The sequence below is a fragment of the Podarcis cretensis genome, assembly GCF_951804945.1.
Source record: "Podarcis cretensis genome assembly, chromosome: 7".
NCBI lineage: Eukaryota > Metazoa > Chordata > Lepidosauria > Squamata > Lacertidae > Podarcis > Podarcis cretensis.
Genome location: NC_137176.1, coordinates 50,713,879 through 50,737,683, shown reverse-complemented (window position 1 = coordinate 50,737,683; position 23,805 = coordinate 50,713,879). Strand labels below are relative to the sequence as shown.

Genomic DNA, 23,805 nt, shown 5'->3' with positions numbered 1-23,805 from the left:
CCCTTCCGATTCCTCTTTACTTGTTTTCCATGTCTTCTTCAATTCTGTGCCTGAGGCAAGTGCCATATTGGAAAAGTTTTTATAAGTTGCTCTGGGAACTTTTTTGGATAAAGGACAGAATTATAAATGCCTTATATAAATAAAACTCCAATGCCTCCGTATTTCCAATCTGTCGTCTTAAAAGTACGGCACCTGAAACAGGGCACAGGACTCCATATAAGGTCTGCCTAGTGTGGAATAAAGTGGAACAATAACTTCTCATGACTTGGAAACTATGATTCTATTAATGCTGTCTTAAATTGCATTAGCCTTGTTCACAGCCCCAACTTGCTGTTAGCTCATGTACAGCGAATATGTCACTGGGTCAAATCTCTCTCTCTCTTTTAATAATATTTATTCAAATTTTAAAGATTACAAAAAGAAAATTAGAAAAAGCAAAAAAAATAAAAAAATACAGAAAATACAGAAAATACAATACAAAAATACAAACAGTTAAAAAAAGAGAAAAAACAGCTCAAACCTTTACATAACTTTCTTTCCTTTGCTTGTTTCCTTGACCTCCTCACATCTCCCTTTTTTGTATTCTAGTTCAATTAGACATTTCAGCAAATCCTTTCCAGCTTTGTTTTTATTCTAATAATTTATCTTAATATACAGTAATTTTACTTTCTCGTCTTTCACCAATTAAAAAATCAATTTTTACTTAATCCTTTATATCCTTTCTGCTAAAACCACATAACTTCATTCCAACATCCTTCTAACATTCCTTAATTTTACAATATTTCTGTAGATAAACTTTACATTTTTTCCAATCTTCTTGCACCAACTCTTGTCCCTGGTCTCGGATTCTGCCAGTCATCTCCGCCAGTTCCATATAGTCCATCACTTTCATCTGCCATTCTTCCCGGGTGGGTAAATCTTGTGTCTTCCAATACTTGCGATGAGTATTCTTGCTGCTGTTGTTGCATACATAAAAAAAGTTCTGTCCTTCTTTGGCACCAATTGGCCGACCATGCCCAGGAGAAAGGCCTCTGGTTTCTTCTGAAAGGTATATTTAAATACCTTTTTCATTTCATTATAGATCATCTCCCAGAAGGTCTTAATCCTTGGGCACGTTCACCAAAGGTGAAAGAATGTACCTTCAGTCTCTTTACATTTCCAACATTTATTATCGGGCAAATGATAGATTTTTGCAAATCTCAGCCTTCAGAAAGATGAATGTATCAGCATGTAGGCATAATGCCACTACCTTGGTGCTTTTGAACCTCTTGCCCCACTGTCCACTCTAAGTACAAAAGATGTTTCCAGGGCAGGCTCAGGTTAGAATCCTAGAATTGTAGAGTTGGAAGGTACACCAAGCATCATATAGTCTGACACCCTGCGATGCAGGAATCTCAACTACTAGATCATATATGACAGATGGCTATCCAACATCTGCTTAAAAACCTCCAAGGAAGGAGAGTTCACCACTTTCCAAGGGAGTTCATTCCACTGTGTGACACCTTTTAATGTCAAAAAGTTCTTTTCTGTGTTCACTGGTAATTTACTTGTTTCGTCCCCCTGCCCTTTTGAAAATGAGGACATTGGCTGCCCCTCCAGCCTGCAGGGACTTCACTTGCTCTTCAATAATTATCAAAGATTATAGACAGAGGCTCTGAGATTATATCTGCAAACTCCTTTAGTACCCTTGGGTGCAGCTCATCAGGCCCTGGAGATCTGAATTCATTTAAAGTAACTAGTTGTTCCCTTACCACCTCTTTTCCTATCCTGGGCTGCAGCTCCCTCCTTGCACCATTTATTCTGTTATTGTTATGTAGTGAAGTTTCACCCTGGGCCAGCAGGGGGATACTGTATATAGTTTTCACTCAGGTCTGTAGATAGTTTTCACTCAGGTCCACGTCAGTTATTTTAGGCGGGAACTCTGGGCTGTTGTTGCTACAATGTTGACAGCCGGCTGCCTATAAAAGCAGGCCGGCTGAGCTGTTTGCAGTCAGTTCTATTCCAGCTTACAAAATAAAGAGCTACTTGGAGAAATCGCTGTGTCGTCTGCTATGTCAGCCCACAACTTAACACTGGCGACGAAGGTGGGATCGATGGACACTGCTTTCCTAATGAGTGAAGTCTGAGGCAAAGTAGGTGTTGAGCAGTTCTGCCTTTTCTCTGTCATCCAGTAGCATTTTGCTGTCTTCTCCATGCAGAAAACCTACTACTAGTTTGTTCTTGCCTTAAGCTCTCTTGCAAGCCTGAGCTCATTCTTTGGCCCACCTGACCTCCTCCCTGCAACTGTTGGCTACTCGTGTATATGCCTCCTTTGTGAGTTCCCCTTGATTCCATTTCTTACACTTGCTCTTCTTAAATCTCAGCTCATCTGTAAGCTCCTTATGCAGCCGGACCAGTTTCCTTAAATGCTTTCCACATTACTTTAATTGGAATTGTCTGCCTTTGTGCCTTCAATATTTCTCACACCCATCCATCTTGGACCCCTCTTTCTCTTTGACTATTTCTGACCTTGGGATCTCACCCAGTAGTTGCTTCAGCTTTTTGAAACTGGCCTTCTTAAAGTTCAGAGTGCATATCTGACTATACTAAGCTTTCCCTTGCCTATGTTTCTAGATTCAGACAGGTAGCCATGTTGGTCTCACACAGTCAAAATATAGGGAATTTTTTTAAAAAATTGTCCAGTAGCACCTTAGAGACTAACTAAGTTTGTTCTTGGTATAAGCTGAAGAAGTGTCCATGCACACAAAACCTTGCCTATGTATCATGAAACCCAGGAGGACATGATCACTTCCTCCCAAGCTTCCCAGTATTTCCACTTCGTCAATCAGTTCCTTCCTGTTGGTGAGGATCGCTCCTTCCACCTTCTGGCAAATGAAATCATCATGCATTATTTGCTTCAACTTTTTGCTTTTGTTATCTTTCACAATGAAGCAGCTCCCGTTTCTTATTCAGGGCATTCCTTACATGTAGCTGTGTGCTGCAGATTGCTTAGTCCGCCTCTAGTATCCTCCATAGTAACTCCAGCAAGCATGGTAATTGTGCCATCTAGTGGTGCAAACGAGGAAGGATGGTGATGTGACAGATTTGTATTGAGACCGAGGAACTTGGGCGAGTGAGGCTTATTACTTGACTCTGGCCTAATTTATTTTATCTCCAGTTAGAAAAACAAGCAACCAAAACCTGAGAGCTGAAAGCTGTTGCTCTATTACTGCTTGACTAAGAGGCATCCTAAGAAATGTATTTGAGGGCTGTATGCAACTCTAGACACCCTTGCCCCCTAGGGACGCTTTCAGATAGAAGGCTCTCTTGAATGCTAGATGTGTTAAATTAGTGTGCCTGAGACTCATAATACATGTGGAGTATATGCTGAGCTGATCATTGTTAGTCCTGCCTAATTCTCAGCGATGTGACAAAATATTACTTGGAAAGTGTCTGCCTGTGACAAGAAATGTATTAACTGTGCAATCCTATGCATGTTAATTCAGAAGTAAGCTCCTAGAAGTTCAACTGGGCTTGCTCTCAGGTATTATTATTATTATAAATAATATTTATTAAACATTTATACCACCCTCCATCCAATGATTACAGGGTGGGTCACAACATAAAAATACAAAATGAAAACACAAAATACATAATAAAGCAAAAGCAAAACAAACCAGTAATTCCCCTGCCATAAACACATTTAAAAGACAATCAGCCGAAGGCCTGGTTATAGATACATGATTTTGCCTGGCGCCAAAAGATATGTAATGAAGGCACCAGGCAAGACTGCTTAGGGAGACCATTCTACTAATGGGGAGCCATTGCAGAAAAGGCCTGTTCTTGTGTTACCACCCTTCAGACCTCTCATGGGGGGAGGGAGTCCTTCAGGCATTGCAGTCCTGAGCCATTTAAGGCTTTATAGGTAAAAAGCAGCACTTCAAATTGAGCCCAGAAACTAAGTGGCAGCCAGTGCAATTGGTTCAGGATCAGCTGAATATGCTCAAACTATCTCGTCCCAGTGAGCAACTTGGCTGCTGAATTCTGCACCAGCTGGAGTTCCTGAACTGTTTTTAGAGGCAGATATACATATAATGCATTGCAGTAATCTAACCTAGTAAACCCCACTGAGGAAAGCAGGACTCCCATTCAACCAAAAATGTATTGAATTGCACTGATGTGAAATTTGTGCACACTTTGTCAGTCACAGACTTATCATACCAGCTGAGAACTAGACCCCTGTCTCAACACTTTAATCAATAATTGGCTATACAGTGGTGCCTCGCAAGACGAAATTAATCCGTTCCGCGAGTCTCTTCGTATAGCGGTTTTTTCATCTTGCAAAGCAAGCCCATTGACAGCTTAGCGGATTAGCGCTATTAGCGGTTTAGCGGCTTTTAGCGATCAGCTGTTAAGCGGCTTATCAGCGGATCAGCTGATAAGCGGCTTAGCGGCTTAGGAAAAGGGGGAAAAAAAGGGGGGGGGAACCTGCAGGAACTCGCAATACATTCTCGTCTTGCGAAGCAAGCCCATAGGGAAATTCGTTTTGCGAAGCGCATCCAAAACGGAAAACCCTTTCGTCTAGCGGGTTTTCCGTCTTGCGAGGCGTTTGTCTTGCGGGGGGCACCACTGTACGTTCAATTTAGTTTCTCAACAGAAAATGTATTTCTCCCTCGTGTATTGTTAATTTGCAAATCTATGAGACAGCAACAAATTCTTCCTAAGGCTGCAATCCTGGGAGCAAGTCTGATGGAACTCAGTGGCGCTAATTTCTGACATGCATAGAATCTGGTTGCATGTTATTACATTACTTTCAACAATGGGCTCAGCAGTGACTACTAACCTTTGGTGAACTGTCCTCAGTAATTGTTACAGCTGTCTGAGTGGTTACATAGGGTGCATTTTTAACCAGTTAAAATAACCGAGCAGTGCAATTATAATTTTCCCCTTTTATTTGAAATTCCACAAAAATACACAATGTAATCCATCGACACCTCAAAATTGAGATCAGTGCAAAACCACAGCTTGTTATCTAAAATAAAAAGATACCGCAAAGCTCGAGATCTGCAAATTCCATGATTAACCCTTGAAAATGAACAGGCTATACTCCAATTCCAAATGGAAAGGTACATGGGAATTAACTGTAAACTCTGCAACAGCTACCAGTGCACTCTTAAATCTCAGTTCATTAGAAACAACTCTCCACAGGTGAAACTGTGGATTAAAACTAAAGTAAAGCTTAAAATAAGCAGTATTTCTGTCATATAAAATGTTCCTTAAATGTAAGTTTATCTTGTCCAAAAAGATTAAAATACATTTACCATTATATACATTTTATCCCATTCATTTTTGCTTTTCTTTGAATTATAAAATAGATATGTACAGAATAATAGATGAAGGAAAAAGGGAGTAGGGCAACATACATTTATAGCACACTCCCCCTGCCAAGAATCCTAGGAACTATTTGTTGTTAATGCTGGGAATCGTAACTTTGTGAGAGACAAACTACAGTTACTAGGATTCTTTGAGGGTGTGTGTTGTGCTTTAAAATGTATGGTGTGTATGCAACCTAGTTCAGTGGCAGTACACCCAATCCTATTTATTGCTTTTAGCCAAAGGGCCTGAGAAAATGTAAGATACATATTTAAAACATATAAGGCACTAAGTGGGTTTTATGGGTGAGTGGGGAAGGGGTGTGAACCCAGTCCTCCTTGGTCCAAGCCCAATACTGTCTCTGCTACACCACATTGACTGTACTATACAGATATACACAGAATTACTTACTGCACGTTTGTGGCATTTGAAAAAGCACCCATCCTGCATGGGTGGGTTCTATTCATTTCAATGGATGAAGCCAATCACTGAATATGTGAAAGGATCAGCTGCCTCCACTGAAATGAATGGGACAGCCCTTGTGGCTAGTAGAGTTGAATGAATACATCAGAACTCTTAAGGATCCTGATTCAGAGATGTCAGATGAGCACATGTGCTTGTGGTTTTAAGTTACATTTTTTTATTGTCCAGCAGCTGCAACTTGGGTTAAACCTATGCTTAGCCTACATGTTGCAAAAGGAGCACAATGTCTGCTAAGTGTAGGAAGGAAAATTAGACTGCATTCTTGTTTTCACTCCACCTCTTTTTACACTCATCTTTGCTTTTTTCATGTAGAAGGACATTATTTTGAAAAGCAACTTAAAAATGAAGTGAAATACCTAGAGAACATACGTATTTCCTGTTGATATTAAATAGCCCAAGAAACAAGCCATCTCAGCTGTATTGTACATTTAAAGCTGCAATTCTAACCACATCCGCCAGTGAGTAACCCCCTCTGTGTTCAACGTGACTTACTTTTGAGTAAATACGTTTAGGATTGCACTGTTTGACAACTTAACTTTGAAGTCAATATGACTAATTAAGTTAATACTTTGCTAAACACACAAGGGAACAAATCCAAGAGTGACTTAATCTTGAAGCAAGGCATTTAGGATCACACAGCTAGTTAAGGTTTGCCAATAACCAACTAAATCAGTTGGACTGCCATCCAGGTCCTAGCAATGTATGCTAGAATACAGAGGCTCAGGATGTTAGCAACGTTCTTTCTGGCTATGCAGCTGGAATAGTTCCTTGTTGCTCCAAGCATATGTTACTACAATCCAAGTTCTTTTACACTGCAATGCTATGAATCTTATACTCAGAGGTCCTACTGTATTCAGTGGGACATACTTCCTAGAAAAGTGTGTTTAGGACTGCATCCTTAATCTCGGTCTCTCTTCTCTGGGCTTTGTGTGAGTTTTCTTGTACAGAAACTACTGCAAGGAAAGCAAAGCAATTCATTTAGACCCTGAGAAAACAAACCACTAATCCCTATCACTGTTAAATGTAAATAAAAACTTATGGATGAAAGCATACCATCTATGAGCGTGTGTACTGCACAGTGCTGTATTTAACCCTTGAGGACTTGCTCAGTGTAGAACCAGGGGGAGGTGCTTCCTGTGTGCTGCCTTGGTTAAAGAAAGCATCTGCGATCAAGATTTGTCCCTGTCTATCACTCTCAGGGTAGGTGGCTTGCTCTGATGTGCCCCACATGCCAGGGGTGGGTGTAACCACCCTCTCGGTCACTACCACATTCTGTCCTCCTGCTAAATTGGGGATGCTCAAGGAACCCTTTAGCTCGGAACTAGGTACAAGGACCCTCTCCCTTTCCCTTACAACAACGTAGTTTGAATCTGTAAGGTCTGGAAAGACTCCAGAAGGCATTTCTAACACATCCTGCAAGTTAGAACCTGGAGCAAGCACTCTCTCTGTCACTACCACATTCTCTTTAAACTGGGGGTCAAAGATTACTGGAGGGGGTATTGCCCCATAAGATGTTTCTGTCACAACAACATTGCTGCTGCTGCTAACCAGAGGGTTGGGTATACGTCTAACTTGCTGCAAGCCAGGTGTAGATTCAAAGGTAGTCTCAGTTACTGTCTCCTCAGCCACCATTTCTGAACCAAATCCTTTTGTGGCATCAGGTATTTGGTTGCCAGAGCCTGAAGTATAGGTGTGCTCTGCATTCTGCTGATGCAAGTATTGCACATCAGATTCACTTGCTGCAAGAGTAGGAGTTGGGTCTTTCAGGCCTTGAGAGGTGTGTAGTCCAGCTTCCATGCCAATACGTTTGCCCATGCAGATCTCAGCCAGAGTCTTAAATTTATCTCCCAGGTCATCCAGGTAATGCTCATCGAAGTTGCCCTCAATGAAACTGCAGCAGCCAACAGAACCATGGGGAGAATCTCTTTCTTCCTCCTGAGAGTAAACGAGTAGGCAGTCTTTTGCGAGGTGCCCTTCATCCTCATCGGCAAAAGCATCAGCTTTCTAAAAATGTGGAAAAACAAGAACTGTGAGCACTTGTGTTTCGGAAGATATAATTTTCTTTAATGAAAACAGCAGTCAGCTTGGTTGGGTGTGACACAAACTCCTTAAGGCAGAAGGCAGTGGTTTGGGGCCTTTTAGCTTAGTGAAAAGGCAACATGACAGAAGTGTATACAATTATGCAGGGCATGGAGAAAGGGAATAGTGAAAAGTTTAGCCCCTTTTCTCATTTCTAGAACTCATGGACCCCTGTTGCATCTAGACATCAAAAGAGTCAAGACAAACAAAGGAAGAACTGCTCCTCACAGTACAAGGCCAAACATTGGAATCTGTTCCCACAAGAGGCTGAGATGGCTACCAGCTTGGGTGGCTTTAAAAGAGGATTAGATAAATTTGTGGAAGATAAAAATATCAGATGCCCTGCTGGTAAGCTTCCCATAAGTATGTGGTTGGCCACTGTAAGAACAGGCTCCTAGATTAGATGGGGTCTGATCCAACAGGCTCTTCCTATGTTCTTAACAAAGAGAAACCCACCCATTTTGCAGGTGAGAGAGCCAGGCATAAAATTCTTGATATTTTCAGGGATGGGCATTTATGGGAGAAAAGTGACAGCTGAATGTCTGCATCTTATCTTCCCCACCCCCACTCTCCTTTTTAAAATTGTAGTTTGCCCACATAGTACTTGTGGAAAGGAAAGGGTAATGGGAGAAATACAGCAATGACGCTGCTTGCAAGTTCCATGCCCCAGGGAAAAATATGCAATTTCCCCCTCCTTAGAAATTGATGACAATGCCATCCCACTTCTGGGTAATAGAAGTGGTGGCATTTTTGGCTTAACTCTGTCAGAGACAGCAGGAGCAGTGATGTAGGGCAGAATTTCTTTCCCCCAGTGCTTTATTTTTCTATTGAAATTTCCCCTTTTCATATGTTCCTTAGTAACAATGAATGAATGCCAATTGCAAATTAAAGGTAAGCATGGCAGTCTTCAAAGTGTTTAGATTTGTTTAATGAACACAAGTAAAATAAATGTGCTATATTAGATCACTTTTGAGGACATTGGGAAAAATCCTGATGCAAACTGAGAATGTTAGGGAAATGGTGATAATTTGCATAGGGAAATATTCACATTTTCCAGGAAACCCACAACACTGCATGTGAGAGATGCCCAAACCAATCCTAATAAACTAAGGAGTGGAAAATACAAAGGTCCCAGAATTAAACAAAACAGGGGAAGGGAAAGTCAACCAAGAGAGGAAGCATCTCACAAAAGTGGAAATCTTACTTCAGTGAAGTAGCTCCTTAAGAATTCTTCATTCACGGCTCCAGCATGTTCCATGTATCTGCTATCCATTGTCAGGATTTTCTGTGCTGCCATGTCTCCCCCTCCTACTCCTCTTGCTCCTGCTATGGTTGAGCCCCCACCAAAATCCATGCCTTCATGATGTGCATGAGACGTACGGGCCTCCTCCCAGCGCCTTTCGATGGTTGTGGTGTTACGCTGTCCAAATGCAGAAGAGCCAGAAACCACAGCGCCTCCTGCCATTCCTAAGCTTGACGATGCATTTCCATTTCCCATCCCTGAGGCCGAGTTGTTCACAGAAGTCATGTGGCTTAGGCTGACGGCAGCCTAACGTCAAAGAGAAAAATAAAACTGTAAAACTACATTCATTTAAGGAGGCAGGCTGAAGTCACAATCAAACAACATGCAGCAGGCTGGGCTGGGCGAGGCCAGCTAGGAGGGAAATGCGATTCAGGAACAGATAGTTTATTTGCTTCCTGCTTGGAGAAAAGAAAGAGCAGATTTGTAATACGCGAGAGAAACAGATCCTGAAAGGTTTGGCTACTTGCATGGGGGTCTGCAGGAATGTTACCAGGGTGGGGGAAGTAAAGTATGGAGTGGCCCAGTGCATACCGTCTCAGATTTCAGGTTCTACAGATGCTAGAGATCTATGATTTAAAAATGAACTCTGAAAATCTGGGGATTATGGTTCATCCAGCAGGGGACAATGTCCCCCTTGCTAGAGCACCACCCCATATACAGTGTCCCCCTCCAAAAAAAGCTCCTTTCAGAACAACAGAGTTTGTAGTTAGGCAGCTTTCCAGGTCAATGGGAATATCTGCTGGATAGCAGAACTTCTTAGCAAATTTCCTTCCCAAATGCTTCTGTACAGCTGCGTCAGAAAAAGTAGCCTGAGAACAGCTGCCTCAGCCTGATCCTGCCTATTTACAAGCCCAGAAACTTCACACTAACCCCACCTATGTTTGTACAACTGTTTTTACACAAACACTTTTTAATTATGTAAATGAACTACCCCATACCTATTTAAACTGATAAGAGAGTAAGCGCCATATTGTTCTAAGTAACTCAGCCCATTGTTGTCTAAAGCAGACTCTTCTGCTGCAGCCCTACATGCCTGTCCTTGGAGGGACATCCTGTTTAACTCAGCAGGATTTCCTTCTTAGCAGACATGCATTAAGCAGGATATCAACACTCCTTGATGCCATATACAAAATCAGGGCAAAACACAAGATACCTTGTCTTCAGGGGCTGCCCCTTCGTTGTTCCATATTCGCAACATTTCTTCACTGTTATCGGGTATTGCCACAAAGCCTTTTGAGGCACCTGATCCACCAAAGCCACACGCCAGCAGTAGGAGAGGCACCACTGCAAAGGAACACGGCAGATCAACGAACCACCAAAGGCTGAACTTGCAGAAGCAAATCCTAAATATCTGTTCATAGCCCATTAAATATAACAAAATACTCCAAAATCCACTCGAAATATTACAATGTTCTCTAAAATAGAGCCATGTAATGCAAACATTGCACCATGAACAACAGGATATACCAATTCTGTACTATTCTACACTTTCTGATGGCTTAGCACATTTGAAAATTCCAGTGAGGTGAGAGCACTGCAGAACCAAACATGAACAGCAGCAAGCAACTTCCATTTGCTTCAGCTTGCAGGCCTCACACATTCAGAGTTGTGCATGTTCCACAACATTACCACGAAAACACAGGATTTAGGTACAAATTTTGGCAACTTCGGGGTTTTTTTTCTAGCTCTCAGACAGTGAAGAGAGGCTTGCAGCTATGTGGGAAAGCAAGCAGCCTGCAAGACTCCAGCCAGTTTATTTCCAGGCCAAATTCACGGTGCTCACCCCTGGGGTTTAAAAGCTGAATGACTTGCGCTCCAAATATCTGAAAAACCACCTCCATCCCTACATCTTGGGTGTTAAGTTCAGCAGAGGGGGCTTAGTAGTTGCACCATCTTCAGAAGTATGGCAAATGTTGACTCGGGAAAGGACTTCCTCTGTGGCAGCCCTTAAATGGTGGATCTCCCTTCACACAGAGGTGGTTCCTACCATCTTCATTGTGTAACTTTTGCAGTATGCTGAAGATACACCTCTCTCCTCTGGCCTTTGACAATTAAAATATTTATGTGGGACCCACCTCTTCAACCTTTACTGTACTGCTCTGTGGAATTGTAACAGCTGCTTTAATAACTGTACAAAATGTTTTACTTGTTTTTAATAGTACAGTTATAATGTTGTAACCTGAGCAGGTTATAAGTGAGGGGTGGGTAAGAAATCTAATAAATAAAATAATTTGCAGAATTCATTGCTTCTTGGAACATTATTTTGATTATTATTTTAAATGAACAGTGTTCTTAGTCCAGACTTTAACTAGCTACTTCTAGTTTGGAAAGCCTCATGGCTTGTGGCTTGTTTTTTGGTCAAGCTGCCAAACAACATTTCACCTCATATGAAAGTTGAATTTTTGATAAAAGATAGGAAGAACAAGGATCAAAAGCTTTAAAAGGAGTGGGAAAGGTGTATCAGAGACAAATAAAATTTTAACAAAGTTCCTTAAATGTATTGCTCTACTCTTTACCGCACCATATATAAAAGGTCAGAACATTAAGCTCTCTCTTAAGTCCTATCGAGTCTAATGGGAGAAAACCAGAAGGGGCTTAACTTTGGTTAGTTCACGCCCATAAAGCTTGCATGAAGATTGCAAGTCCCCGCAAGGAGGAGTCATTGTGTCAGAGTGCACAATGGCATTCTGCCAATTCTTCTGGAATAATGCTAGTTACTTACACAGCAGCAGCAACAACGCCAGAATTATCAGAGCAATTGCTGCAGGTCCTAGAAAAACTGATGAGCCGACGATTGCTGCTCGGCAACCACCACCTTCTGCACATTCACAAACATCCAGTCTTAGAGTTTGATACTCGGGACAGCTAAGACCCTGGTTATCTTTCACCAGGAGTGGAACTTCATATGATCCAGGCTTCAGATTCTCTGGTATAAGCTGTACTCTAGACCCTTCACAGGGAAAAAGACAGTAACAATAAATATAAAGCAATGTAATGTAAGTAGCTGAATGCATGACAGAACTGTGAGCAGATACTGACTTTAGGGATACCAACCTGATGTTCTGAAGTAAATAGTTATATTATGGAGATAAGCACATCAGTTTCTAGATTACCTAATTGTTGTAAGCCACCTTTGGCAACTGTATTTTTGGCAACAGGGATGGGAACCTGCAGCCCCTGAGATGGTGGTCTACAACTTCCACCAATGGGAGCTATAGGTCCTCTTATAGGACCACAGGTAGACACCCCAGGTCTACACAGAGACATCAGCACAATGTTTAAAGAGCTAAAATTATCAATGGATGCTAAATAGTCTTTAAATGAGCATCCTTGGTGTTACAGCAATTCCGCAAGTACCCAGTCTGTCAACCAGACAGAATATGAAGAACAGTTTTCCTAGATGTGTGTTAATTCCTTGCAGCTATGGCTTTGGGGTACCTTCCCAGCCTGTCTCAAGGAGAAGAAGCAGAAAGACCACAGAGGATTTCTCTTTCTCTACAACCAGTGCCCAAATGAGGAGAGGGGTAGTATCTTACATCTTTTCAGGTATAGCTGAAACTTTTCCATTGCCTTCAGAATCTGGCTTAATCTGAAATGAAGTCACTCAGCTTTCAGATAGCAGTAAGTGCAGAGCATTTCTGGCATATTTCAGTGGGAGAGAAATCTAGAGAGAGATGCTCTCCTAGCATGAGAACTGACCACGAAGATCTAAGCAACATAGTGGTGGCTGCTCTTCAGACAAATAATCTCGGCCACTCAGCTACAGATGTTTTATTCTCTGCCTCTGGTGAAGCTAAGCCCCTACTTCTGAAGCTACACTTCAAAGCAATGCTACTTTGGCCAGCGCATGTTATCCAAGAGAGGATTAGCCGAGTCACAACTAAAATAACAGGCTTGTACCCAATGGATGTGAGTTTTAAGCTTGGTTTTATTATTGGTTTTAATGCTGCAACCTGTCTTGGGATCTAAGGGGCAAGTAATAAATAATCATCATCAACAACAGCTGTCCTTCCGGTTCATGGATCTCCCCTTGCACAATGGGACTGCCCCCTCCTCCTAAATCTGTTTTGGAAATGCACGGGGGCACACAGGAGGCAAAGATGGGTAGGGTAACAAATGCAAATCTTACCTAGTACAGTCAACTAGTTCCTACACACCCTCACCCCTGCTGTGAACCATGTCACAGTGACTCATACTTACCATCCACTCTGATTATCCTCCACTTGTCTGACACTCTTTCAGGCTCATCAACAATAGTGAAAGTGAAAGGGCCACGATTTAGATAACCTCCTCGATTAGTAACAGAGACGTTAACAAACTTTGCATGGGTGCAGACAGTTTGACGTGGAGTCACAATGGTCGGGCAGTAGAGAGTAGTATTCTGTACCTGAATAACAATGGTACCTGTAGCCGTTTTTGGAGGCTGGTCTGCAAAATATGTAAGGTAAAGCATTTGTATTTCATTGCTTAAGAATGCAAAAACATAGTTTTATCAATGTAGAATTTCATTTGCTTCTTTGAGTGTATAAAAGGTTTTAATGTGAATTCAGTGTTCAATTTGCAATCCATTTCAACAACACAATAATTGAATATAGGATGCAATTCAAACCCATGGAAATATTTGCTTGGCAATTATTTGAGTTGCTGGAGATGACTACCATACTGTTACTCCAATTCTTCAGACTCTGTGGGCCGTCAGACACTTTATTCAAGACTAGCAGCCTTGTATCCAGCGTTTCTAGGAAATTCTACAAAAGCAAAAATATCAGTGCAATGTTGAGAGGTCCATTCTGCCATCTTAATCCCAAATGGCATCCAACTGTATCCAAACATAGACGGAAACCTGCTCCTTTATCTTGGGGACCATCCTGCAAAATTCCTTACGATATCTTAAAGAGTTGTCCATGTGCATAGCAAATAAACAACTTTCTAAAATACGTATTAGATTACAGGGACTCTAATGTGAAAAGCAGATACATGTGTGTGAAGTTTGCCTCCTGGCCTTGGATTAGCAGCACATAGTGATGGAGCATTGGCATTTTTGTGGAATCATATTCACATCATCAAGCCTCTACCACTACAACATTTGCCTAAATGCCAATGATGCTCCAGGTACTTACTGAAGGAAAAACTCAGTCCCTACTATCTACTCAACAGAGATAAATGACCCTGGCTCTCTGCCCAGTCATGAAAAGCAACACCAGTCTCTCCTGAGCATGGAGAGAGAATCCTGATTTTTGCCTTCTCCATATCCCACCTCAAATGAGGGAAGAGCCTGTATGTCTCCCAAGCCCACTGTGAATGCCAGAGGATTTGAGGGAGGCAAGACAATTGATGGCAACCATGATTTATGTCCGGCTAGTAAGTGTAGCCAAGATTTTTGGAGCTGCTGGTCCCTGTGCAGAAACTTGGGAAGTTGCTTTATACAGAGACAGACCAGTGGTCCATCTAGCTCAGCCTTGTCTATGCTGACTGGCAGTGGCTCTCCATGGTTTCAGGTAAGGTTCTCTCTTAGCCCTATCTGGAGACACCATGGAATGAAGCTGGGACCTTCTGCATGCAAATCAGATGCTGCACCACTGAGCTACCACCCTTCGCCAAAGCTTACAGGTCTGATGGTTGCTGCCACTTTCCAAATCTAGCTTTGGGCTTTAACAAATTAAGATGTGGAGTATGAATGAAAAGCCTGATGAATTACTCTTAAGGAAGAAATGGAAGAAGCATCACTTACCCTTACTTATAGCCAAAATTGTTGCAGTGTAAGTACCGTTGACAAGAAAAGATGAGTCATAGTCAATCACTCGGTTAAGTTTGATTTCAGCAGTCCTAGAGTCTACTGTAAACCAGTTCGCAATGTCCTGGCCTTTAACATACCTGTGCAGATTTTTAATGTATGTTAGAATGGTCACAACAATCGGTGTATAAAGAAAATACTTTGCTCAAAGACACACATGGAACCAGGCAGAGGGCCTTCTTGGTGGTGGCGCCCGCCCTGTGGAACGCCCTCCCATCAGATGTCAAGGAAATAAACAACTATCTGATGTTTAGAAGACATCTGAAGGTAGCCCTGTTTAGGGAAGTTTTTAATGACTGATGTTTTATTGTATTTTTAATATTTTGTTGGAAGCCGCCCAGAGTGGCTGGGAAAACCCAGCCAGATGGGTGGGGTATTAATAATAATAATAATAATAATAATAATAATAATAATAATTACTACTACTACTACTACTACACAGGCTTGGTGGATGGTGAAACATCTTCATTTAGTTTCATCCAACAACTCAGAGCCATTTTCCACATTAAAAAAATCATAGAAACATACGTTTTATGATGCATGTCAGTGTAGCACAAGATAACATAGACATACATTTCTGATGGAAGTCATGCATTTATAGGAGATGCCTGGAAACTTCATGTCATCCTAAGTCTGCACAGGAAGAATGTGAATTCATGTCATTTCTTTTGCTTGCCCCATCAGGTCCCCATCATGCCAGAAGACAGAAATAAGGAAGAAGGGCCACATCCTCTTCTGGGCAACCTTCTGGCGGCCACTTTTGCCTCTGGCCCCCTGCCCATTACAGGCATGTAACCAGGGGCAAAAGTAGGCAATGCAATGAATGAAAAATTCACCTTTATACAGCAGGCTAGTTTCTGTACACATTCACACCCCTGTCTCCATCCAGGTAGACAACAGGCATTATCAGAGTTCAAGGTCACCTTCCATCCAAGTGAAAACACTTCCAGAACGGTGTGGATTGGGGTTGGTGAGGGATGTGGCCTGGGGAGAGTACAAAGGACCAGGCAGAGGGCCTGGAGGACTGCATTTGGCTCCTGGACTGGAGATTTTCTACCCCTGTCATAAGATGTACAGATGTATCATAAGATGACATGGGTGGGTGCAACAGAAATAGAGCCATTCTATGCATAAAATCATTGCATCTTGTGGGTGCTGCTATTTGTTTCTTAAGTGTGCGACTGCGACCTACAGATACTGCAAGCAAAAGGCAGTGGCACAAATGAGGCATCGACTGAGGCCTGTCTTCACTCAAACTGAATGCTGCAGTTAAGCAACTCTTCAGTGATTTGCCTTGGTAACAAAGAAGAAAGGCATCTCTTACCTGATGTTTTGTGCTATCTTTCCGGTATCTTCATCATAAGCTTCGAAGCGCCCAATAACCTGGTTCACTTTCATTGTTCTATTTGCTTGAATTGTAACTCTGTTGGGCTTAAATACAGGGCCTTCAATCACATTTTCCACCTTAATTTTAACTGGAATTGGTTTTGCTTGGAAGCCCTTAGCAATAATTGATTTGTGATATGCTGCTTTGTTAGAAACAACAATATTCAAGTCAATGTTCTGCAGCTCTTCATAATTAATTTCCTGTAGGGAGAATGGAAAAAACCCCCAGCAACAAGTCAGAAAAGGTGCACTCTGTATTCCAAGCTGGAGAATAAGCGTTAAGACTTCACTTTCATTATCACCAGGGGAGGCCCTGCTGGAGTGTCACCACCTCCTGCAGGCCAAGGGGCAGCAGGATATGGGAGGGCTTTTCCTGGCTAAGAACTCCCTTCCCTTGGACTTGCATATGGCACTGTCCTCTTTTCATCAGTTAATCAAGATGCACCTCTTTGCCCAGGCAGATGAATGATTTAGGATAGGCTATGATTTCTACTGATGACTTAGTTATGGTTTTAAGTGATGTTTCAAGGAATGCACATATCCTGCTCTGGGACCCTAAAGAACACATAACAAATTCAGTCAATCAATCAATCAATCAATCAATCAATCAATGCTCCATGTGTGTGTTTATACCTGGTTTTGGGCCAGTTCCCAGACAAGTGAATGATATATGCCAAAGTCCCTAGATATTTAGAACATTATAAAATATATTTGCATTTTAGTGGCATCATGGAAGTCCCACATACACCCTCTTTTCTTCACAAAACATTAAGCTCTGGGCATTAAATAGTGATCAGAGGAAGCTGCATTTTCCATTTGTAAGATTTTGTCTTCTTGGTAGAATGCAAACAAAGACAATATATCTATGGTTGCCACAGCAGGCTTTATCACAGGGTTGTGAAACATTAGCTCCCTTGACTAGAAGGCAGTATTAAGCCTCTGGATTGGCCTCACTGAGTATATGTAGCCATATGGTATTACAGCCAGTTTGGAAGTATATCCTGGCTACTTTAGGTGCAGAAAGCTTATCCACATCAGCTAGCACCCTCCCTTTCAACATTTTTTCATGCAGTTAATTTTGCATGTCTGCATTGGGACCAATGATTCAAAACACAGCCTCCGCAAACTAAACACTAACCTTAACCAGAATCAAAACTCCTTCATTGGTATGTGAATCTGTTTCTATACGGAAATAACCTCCTTCATTGCCAGACACAATGGTGAAGTTTGCCAGCCAGTTATCAGTGTACTGCTCATCATCGTCAATGGCCCTCAGTCGCATAATCTCCACATTAGCTGTATTTTCTCGGACGCTTCCATCATACTGTAAGCATACAAGATTTTAAATGTCTCTTCCATGTTATCAAGGCAGTAAAGGCTGTTTAGCACAAATGCATCAAGCCTTCCAGTCAGATCACTTCACTTACCATGCTTTTTTCAAGATAAGGGATATTGTCATTGACATCCAAAACCTTGATCTGTACCGTTGTCTGTTCACCAAGCCCTATTGCATCTCCATCTCGGTCTCTTGCTTCTACAATTAAGGAGTAGCTACTTTGCACCTGCATGATATTCAAGCAGCTATGTGTAAGTAAATGAAACAGCATACTAAAATAAATCACTATCTACTATCAGTTGCCAAATACCACTGTTTGGAGCCAAAAGAGATCACTGCCCAATACCTGGGAGCCTCCAAGAACCAGGTAGTGGAGGTTTATGTATAAAAATATTTATATACCACCATTTATATATGACAATATCAACAATAATTGTTACTGCTCTTTCAGATACATTTTGCTGAATTTATTTTTTAAAACTATTTATTATTAGTAGACATGCCTGATGAACAGCATTTCTGGGTGCTCTGGCACTCATCACGGTGTTCCGTTGTGCCAGAAATGGTTTAGTCGTGCTGGCCACATGACCCGGAAAGCTGTCTGCCTCAGCCTGAAGTGAGATGAGCGCAGCACCCCATAGTTGTCTTTGACTGGACTTAACTGTCCACGGGTCATTTACCTTTATCTTTCCTACATGCCTGATACCCTTCCCCCCCAATGTTTTTGTATGCTGCCCTGAGCATTTTTAGAGTAGAAGGGCACTTTATACTATTTCCTAATATCAGAATCAAGCAAGCAAATCAGTTGATCAGGATTACGGTCTTAAATATTATGTTATTCTGAGGTAATTTATAAAGCGACATCAATAGCATTTTTAACTACATAAATGAGAAACTGGATAACACAGGAGAGGAACCCAGGAGAGGAAAAAACATTTACCTCCCTGTCGAGTTGAAAATGTGAAGTCCGGACCTCGCCGGTCGATCTGATAACTTCAAATGCAGGTGGATTGCTAGGCTCTTGAGAAATAATCTTGAAGGCAATCTTGGAGTTGAGGTTGCCTGGCTCATCTGCATCGGTTGCTTCTATCTTTATCACAAGAACACCTAACAATTCAAATTAAACTTAATTATAAAGTCCTATTGGACAAATTATATTGAAACGAAGGTTTCCAAATGCCCCAAATACTGTACTGAATTTTATATGGTGCACTCAAAGATTTAGGTCAGGTACAGATGCTTGGTCAAATAACATACACTGGACCAGGGATAGCTCTCCAGTTGTTGTTGGACTCCAATTCCCGACAGCCCCAGCCAGCATGGCTAATGGTCAGGGGTGATGGGAAGTACAGTCTAGTAGAATTGGGAGGACTACAAATTTTCTGTTCCTGCACTAGACCAAGACATCTAAGTCCTAAGGATTTGTATAACTTAAGATTTTTAGACGAAATTCCCTTGGAATAAATTATAAAGAATGCACTAAAATTGTATTTAAAAATAAACACTATGTTAATACCAAGACTGAATAAAATCATATTTAACCCATGGTTTGACTAGTGCTCATGGCAGTGCTGCCAATTTGCTCCCCCCCCCCCCGCAACATAGTTCTCAGTTCCTTGTCCCATAGCTTCCTTCTGATAAAGATGTTAGAAATAGATGCAAATCAATATCCTGTCCCAAAGAGCTGAGCTAATACTACTGTGGCTTTTCAAAACAGGCAGATTTATTATTCTTATTATTTGCCTCTGGATCTGGTAGAATGGAATGCATCTCATCAAACTTCAAAATGCTTTCATGTTCACTCAGATAGGGCTGGAATGCACAATATCATTCCCCAGTTGGAATCCCTAGCCATGGTAGTGGGTAACAGCTTGCCTTTCCTTCCTGCCCATTTGGCATAGCTATCCTGCCTCCGACACCATTGTCTTACTTGGGCATTCTCCCTCAAGCAACTGCACGGCCATGCTTGTTGGCCCCACCCCCACTGTCCTGTCCCTGTTGTGCTTTCCATGCATTGGGAGGGAAAAGGTCTGAAGCAGAGAACCTGCCCTAAGCACACAGACTCCCTGTACTATTTACAGCCCCAAGTTCTAAAGCACCATTAAGGACTGGCTTGCAATTAGGGTGTTGCAGTTATTTGGGAGTGCAGACCACAATTTTCTTAAGACAAACCACAGCATGTAAGCATGTAGGAAAGGTGCACTCTTTCCCCTCTGCCGTGAGTAGATCTTGAAAAAATGTCCTAGCCCACCCCTATCCCCACTATGCAGCGAGCTCTTTTGTCCAAGGGGCCATTACAAAAGGAGACCTGCTAGCTGTAGTCGGAAGTGGCACAATTCAACATTCTCATTCTTTAGGGGTAGATGATAAAGCCTGCACAGTCAGAGTGTAAGGCAAATGCACTCTCCCTTCCCAAACTACCATAATTTTCTAGGCAGCGTCACATAATGAAAGAAAGCTTTGGTTTATTTTATCATTTGTCCTGTGTGACCAGGGCAAGGTAGGATGCGAAAGAACAGGGCTCTTGCATCTTTAATAGTTTGCAGAAGAAAGGATTTCAGGTGCACCTTGCACTATTAATCTCTGCTACATTTTCCAGCATCTTCCCCTCTGAAGACCAACCTCAGATCAAATGCATGTGATGTTCCTAACCTATTGCATTACCATGACCCTGCACATCTGTGTGAAATCAATGAAAGAGACACATCTGCTACTAAGTACAGGTTTTCAACCATAAACAAGGGACCAAGAGATAGGGTAGTTCGGGAAAAGTACAAGGATATGCACAGAAAACAAAATTGCTATCAAGTTAGAATGAAAGTATTAAATAAAGCTCCAGGACTTACCTACTTCAGACAATTCTTCAACAGAGCCCATAAAAACTGACTTTGAAAACTTTGGGTAGTTGTCATTTATGTCTTTAACTTTAATTCTCAAGTCTAATGGTTTTTCCATGTGATTACCGTACTGATCCATTGCGTAACCTTTCAGCTGGAAGAATATTGGCAGAAAAGTAAATAATGCATATGTGTGAATTCAAATCAATACAGTAAAAGTTGAATGATGGCAATTGACATCAATCTGAGTGCTTAATAAGAAAAGGAAGTCTAATTGCTTCACTTACATGGAACATTGGCGTTTGCTCCCGATCAACTATTCTTGTTATGTTCAGGTCTCCAGTTTTTCCATTAATCACAAACAAATTATATGGTGGTTCGGTGACTCCTGTGCCTGAAATAGTGTAAGTAATAACTATCCCGGGTTCACCTTCATGATCAGATCGTATCTGTAAGGAACATGATTAAAATAATGTTCAGAGTTTTGGGAAATTAAATGCCCCTGTACAAATAAACAAGATAATTTATTAATAAGTAGAATATCTTGTGCACCTTGTGCATTAGAAGCCTCTTGAGGACCTACCCAAACAACATGGGAAAGGTAAGGGGGATGACATACACAATCATGCTGCGGGTTGGGACAGCACATGCTCCTGCTTTCAACCATCACACTATCAGGCAAACACCTGAACATTGCTAAAGAGGTGCGATTACATGGGAATTGTCAGAGAAAACTTTAGGTAGAAGGGAGAAATGTGGAGCTCAGAGAGACAGTAGGAGGAATGGTGGCCATAGGTAGGGATATTTATTGGGAAGTAAGAGTAGGAACAGGCTTTAAAGTGAGGACAAAGTTAGTGGAGGATGTGATACCTCATGTCACCATTGAAATGCTATCAGTACAGAACAGTTTGATGTAAAATCCAGTATTTAATCAGCAATCAATTGACTTGCATTCCCTATTCCTTTGTTTACCTATGCTGCTTTCTAGAGCAAAGCCCACACAAGGTGACTATAAAGCAGTCATAGGGTTACAGCCAACCAAGTTTTACCCAGAGTAGATCCATTGAAATGAATCAACCTAAGTTAGTTATGTTAATTTCAGTGGGTCTTCTCTGAGTAGGACTAGCATTAGATACAACCCACAGAAATTAACTATTTGTTTTTGCTAAGAAGACCAGGAAGGAGGTGCTATATGATGATGTCAAAGAGATACCCATTTCCATAGCAAGCCTGCCCCACATCTCTCAGGATTCTGTTCATTTGGCTTACTTTAGCAATTGGGTTCTTATTTTCACTCTCTTCGTTGAGGAGGGCAGGTGGGACAATCCATTCCCGCTTCTGTCTAATGTGACCATCCGAATGAAGGAGCTGCTTGTTTCTATCTCCAGGAATCTGTCAGGAAAGCATATATTTTGATAAATTTTATGTCCATTAGTTTTTCCAAGTTTGTTTCTGTCAGTATTTTTAGTGAATATTTTATATTATTCTATATGAACCCCAGAGGTTTTTGTTGACTAAGCAGCATATAAATCTTGTTAAATATAAAAAAGATGGAACACTGTGTGCATGTCAACATCCTGAATGAACATCTATAATGAACAAGGCTCTTTTAAACGTGCATTTTTATATTTTTCCATTTAACAATTATGTGGGGCTCGTTAGAAAAAACAGATGAAACTAACATACTGTGCAGACTAACGGCACAATCCTATGCACATTTTTTCAGAAGAAAGCCTCTCCTGGATTTTAATACCATGAAATGGTTTTCAAAGGGAACCAGCCATGTACTCTCCACCCTCTAATATTCAGTGGTAAGGTCTGAAGGGCCCTTGTAATCATTTTTGTTTGAACACACTTACAAATTGCCTATGGAAACTTGCTGCTGAATGCAGTGAAGTCAGGAGTAGAGGGGATGGGGTCATTGTGCACAGGTCCCCCCCAACTGAACACACTTTTAATTTAGTGATGGACCTCACTGACATGTTATTGCATTTTCAGTGAAGCCCTACAGATGGCAATTTAAGGGAGGAATTCAGTGTTGCACTCTACTGATGGTTCCATTTCTGCTTTCCAGATGGAGTGATACCTCCTCTCCTCCCATGTTCTGTTTTGGAGGTCGTCATAACCCTCCAGAGAGGATTTGGGGGAGACATGGTGGGGGGGGCAGGAAAGCCCTATTGTACTAGTTACGATTCCTCTAATATGCCTGGTTGGTTGAATCTGGTGCTAAATAATTTATTTTCAAAAGTATATATTTTATTTTTTGTATATAATACCTGGAATATCTTATTTTGTAAATAAATGCAAGAATACTTTTCCTTAAGGCTTGAAAAGCTTCCCGTGTGTTATTTCAGTGTGTTTATTTATTTTGTGGAAGTGGTTAGGCATTTAACATTTTGTTTCCCCAAAACACCACCATCCACTCAAAACGACATCTTATGAACTACATACATTCCCTCCTAGCTCAATTCATTGCCCCCTCTTTGCAGCTTCATTTTGGAAGTATTTTTGTTACATTCATTACAATTTCACACAATCTCCTACCTCTATGTGAAGTCCATTCCCAAAGATGGCACAGCTCTGGGGGAAAAAAATAGAGAAATGTATTTTTAAAAAGCTACAAAACAAGCATGAGAGTTAAAATAACTGTGTGCAGTGTCAGAGAAATTCAGCAAATGCATTCCTCCTTGTTTGTCCACCCAGTAATGTTAAAAATGAATACAATAGAACAAACAGTAAAGCTTAAAGATAATCTTATTAAAATCCATCCAGGTACCAGCTGGTCCTGCTTAGCTTCCTGGGCTATTGCTAAGTGTAGTATGGCCAAATTCAAAACAGGCTTAATTTTATTTCATTCCACATTTAAAAGAATCATGAGACAAAACACTGCTATTTGGCTTATCAATTCTATGAATAAACCACCTTTGGAGACTTTGCCCTTGCTTCAACTCAAGCTTGATACGCATATTACCATAAATGAACAGCTGCTGCAAAAGTTCACAAAATGGCAGCCTTATACCAAGTTCCTTCCTATAACAAAAGCTACAGAGATGCTAATATTATAGAGATGTAATTATGGATGGCTCTCCCCTTCACACGACTGAATGATTATAGCTTAACAAGCTGAGCCAGGATGCACCACTGTTAGGCTGCAGTTCTCCTTGGGCCATTTCCCTTCCTGGGCCACTTCTCATCCTTCATCCAGGAATGCTTAATGATTTTCCTGCCACTTGCA

General features: G+C 41.4%; 1 protein-coding gene across 1 annotated transcript in view; it reads right to left on the bottom strand.

Annotated features, from left to right (window-relative positions):
• Positions 1 to 4,913: 4,913 nt before the first annotated feature.
• LOC307219572 (uncharacterized protein) overlaps positions 4,914 to 23,805 on the bottom strand; it is a 74,320-nt gene continuing 55,428 nt past the window's right edge. The window contains exons 18-31 of the mRNA XM_079982816.1: positions 23,115 to 23,150; positions 21,840 to 21,962; positions 20,858 to 21,019; positions 20,580 to 20,724; positions 18,674 to 18,840; positions 17,825 to 17,959; positions 17,536 to 17,721; positions 16,336 to 16,598; positions 14,949 to 15,091; positions 13,418 to 13,645; positions 11,940 to 12,167; positions 10,371 to 10,501; positions 9,119 to 9,463; positions 4,914 to 7,839 (exon numbers count right to left, since the gene is read on the bottom strand). Coding sequence (XP_079838942.1) covers positions 6,892 to 7,839; positions 9,119 to 9,463; positions 10,371 to 10,501; positions 11,940 to 12,167; positions 13,418 to 13,645; positions 14,949 to 15,091; positions 16,336 to 16,598; positions 17,536 to 17,721; positions 17,825 to 17,959; positions 18,674 to 18,840; positions 20,580 to 20,724; positions 20,858 to 21,019; positions 21,840 to 21,962; positions 23,115 to 23,150 — 3,240 coding nt within the window. The 3' untranslated portion in view covers positions 4,914 to 6,891. The remainder of the gene's footprint in view (positions 7,840 to 9,118; positions 9,464 to 10,370; positions 10,502 to 11,939; positions 12,168 to 13,417; positions 13,646 to 14,948; positions 15,092 to 16,335; positions 16,599 to 17,535; positions 17,722 to 17,824; positions 17,960 to 18,673; positions 18,841 to 20,579; positions 20,725 to 20,857; positions 21,020 to 21,839; positions 21,963 to 23,114; positions 23,151 to 23,805) is intronic.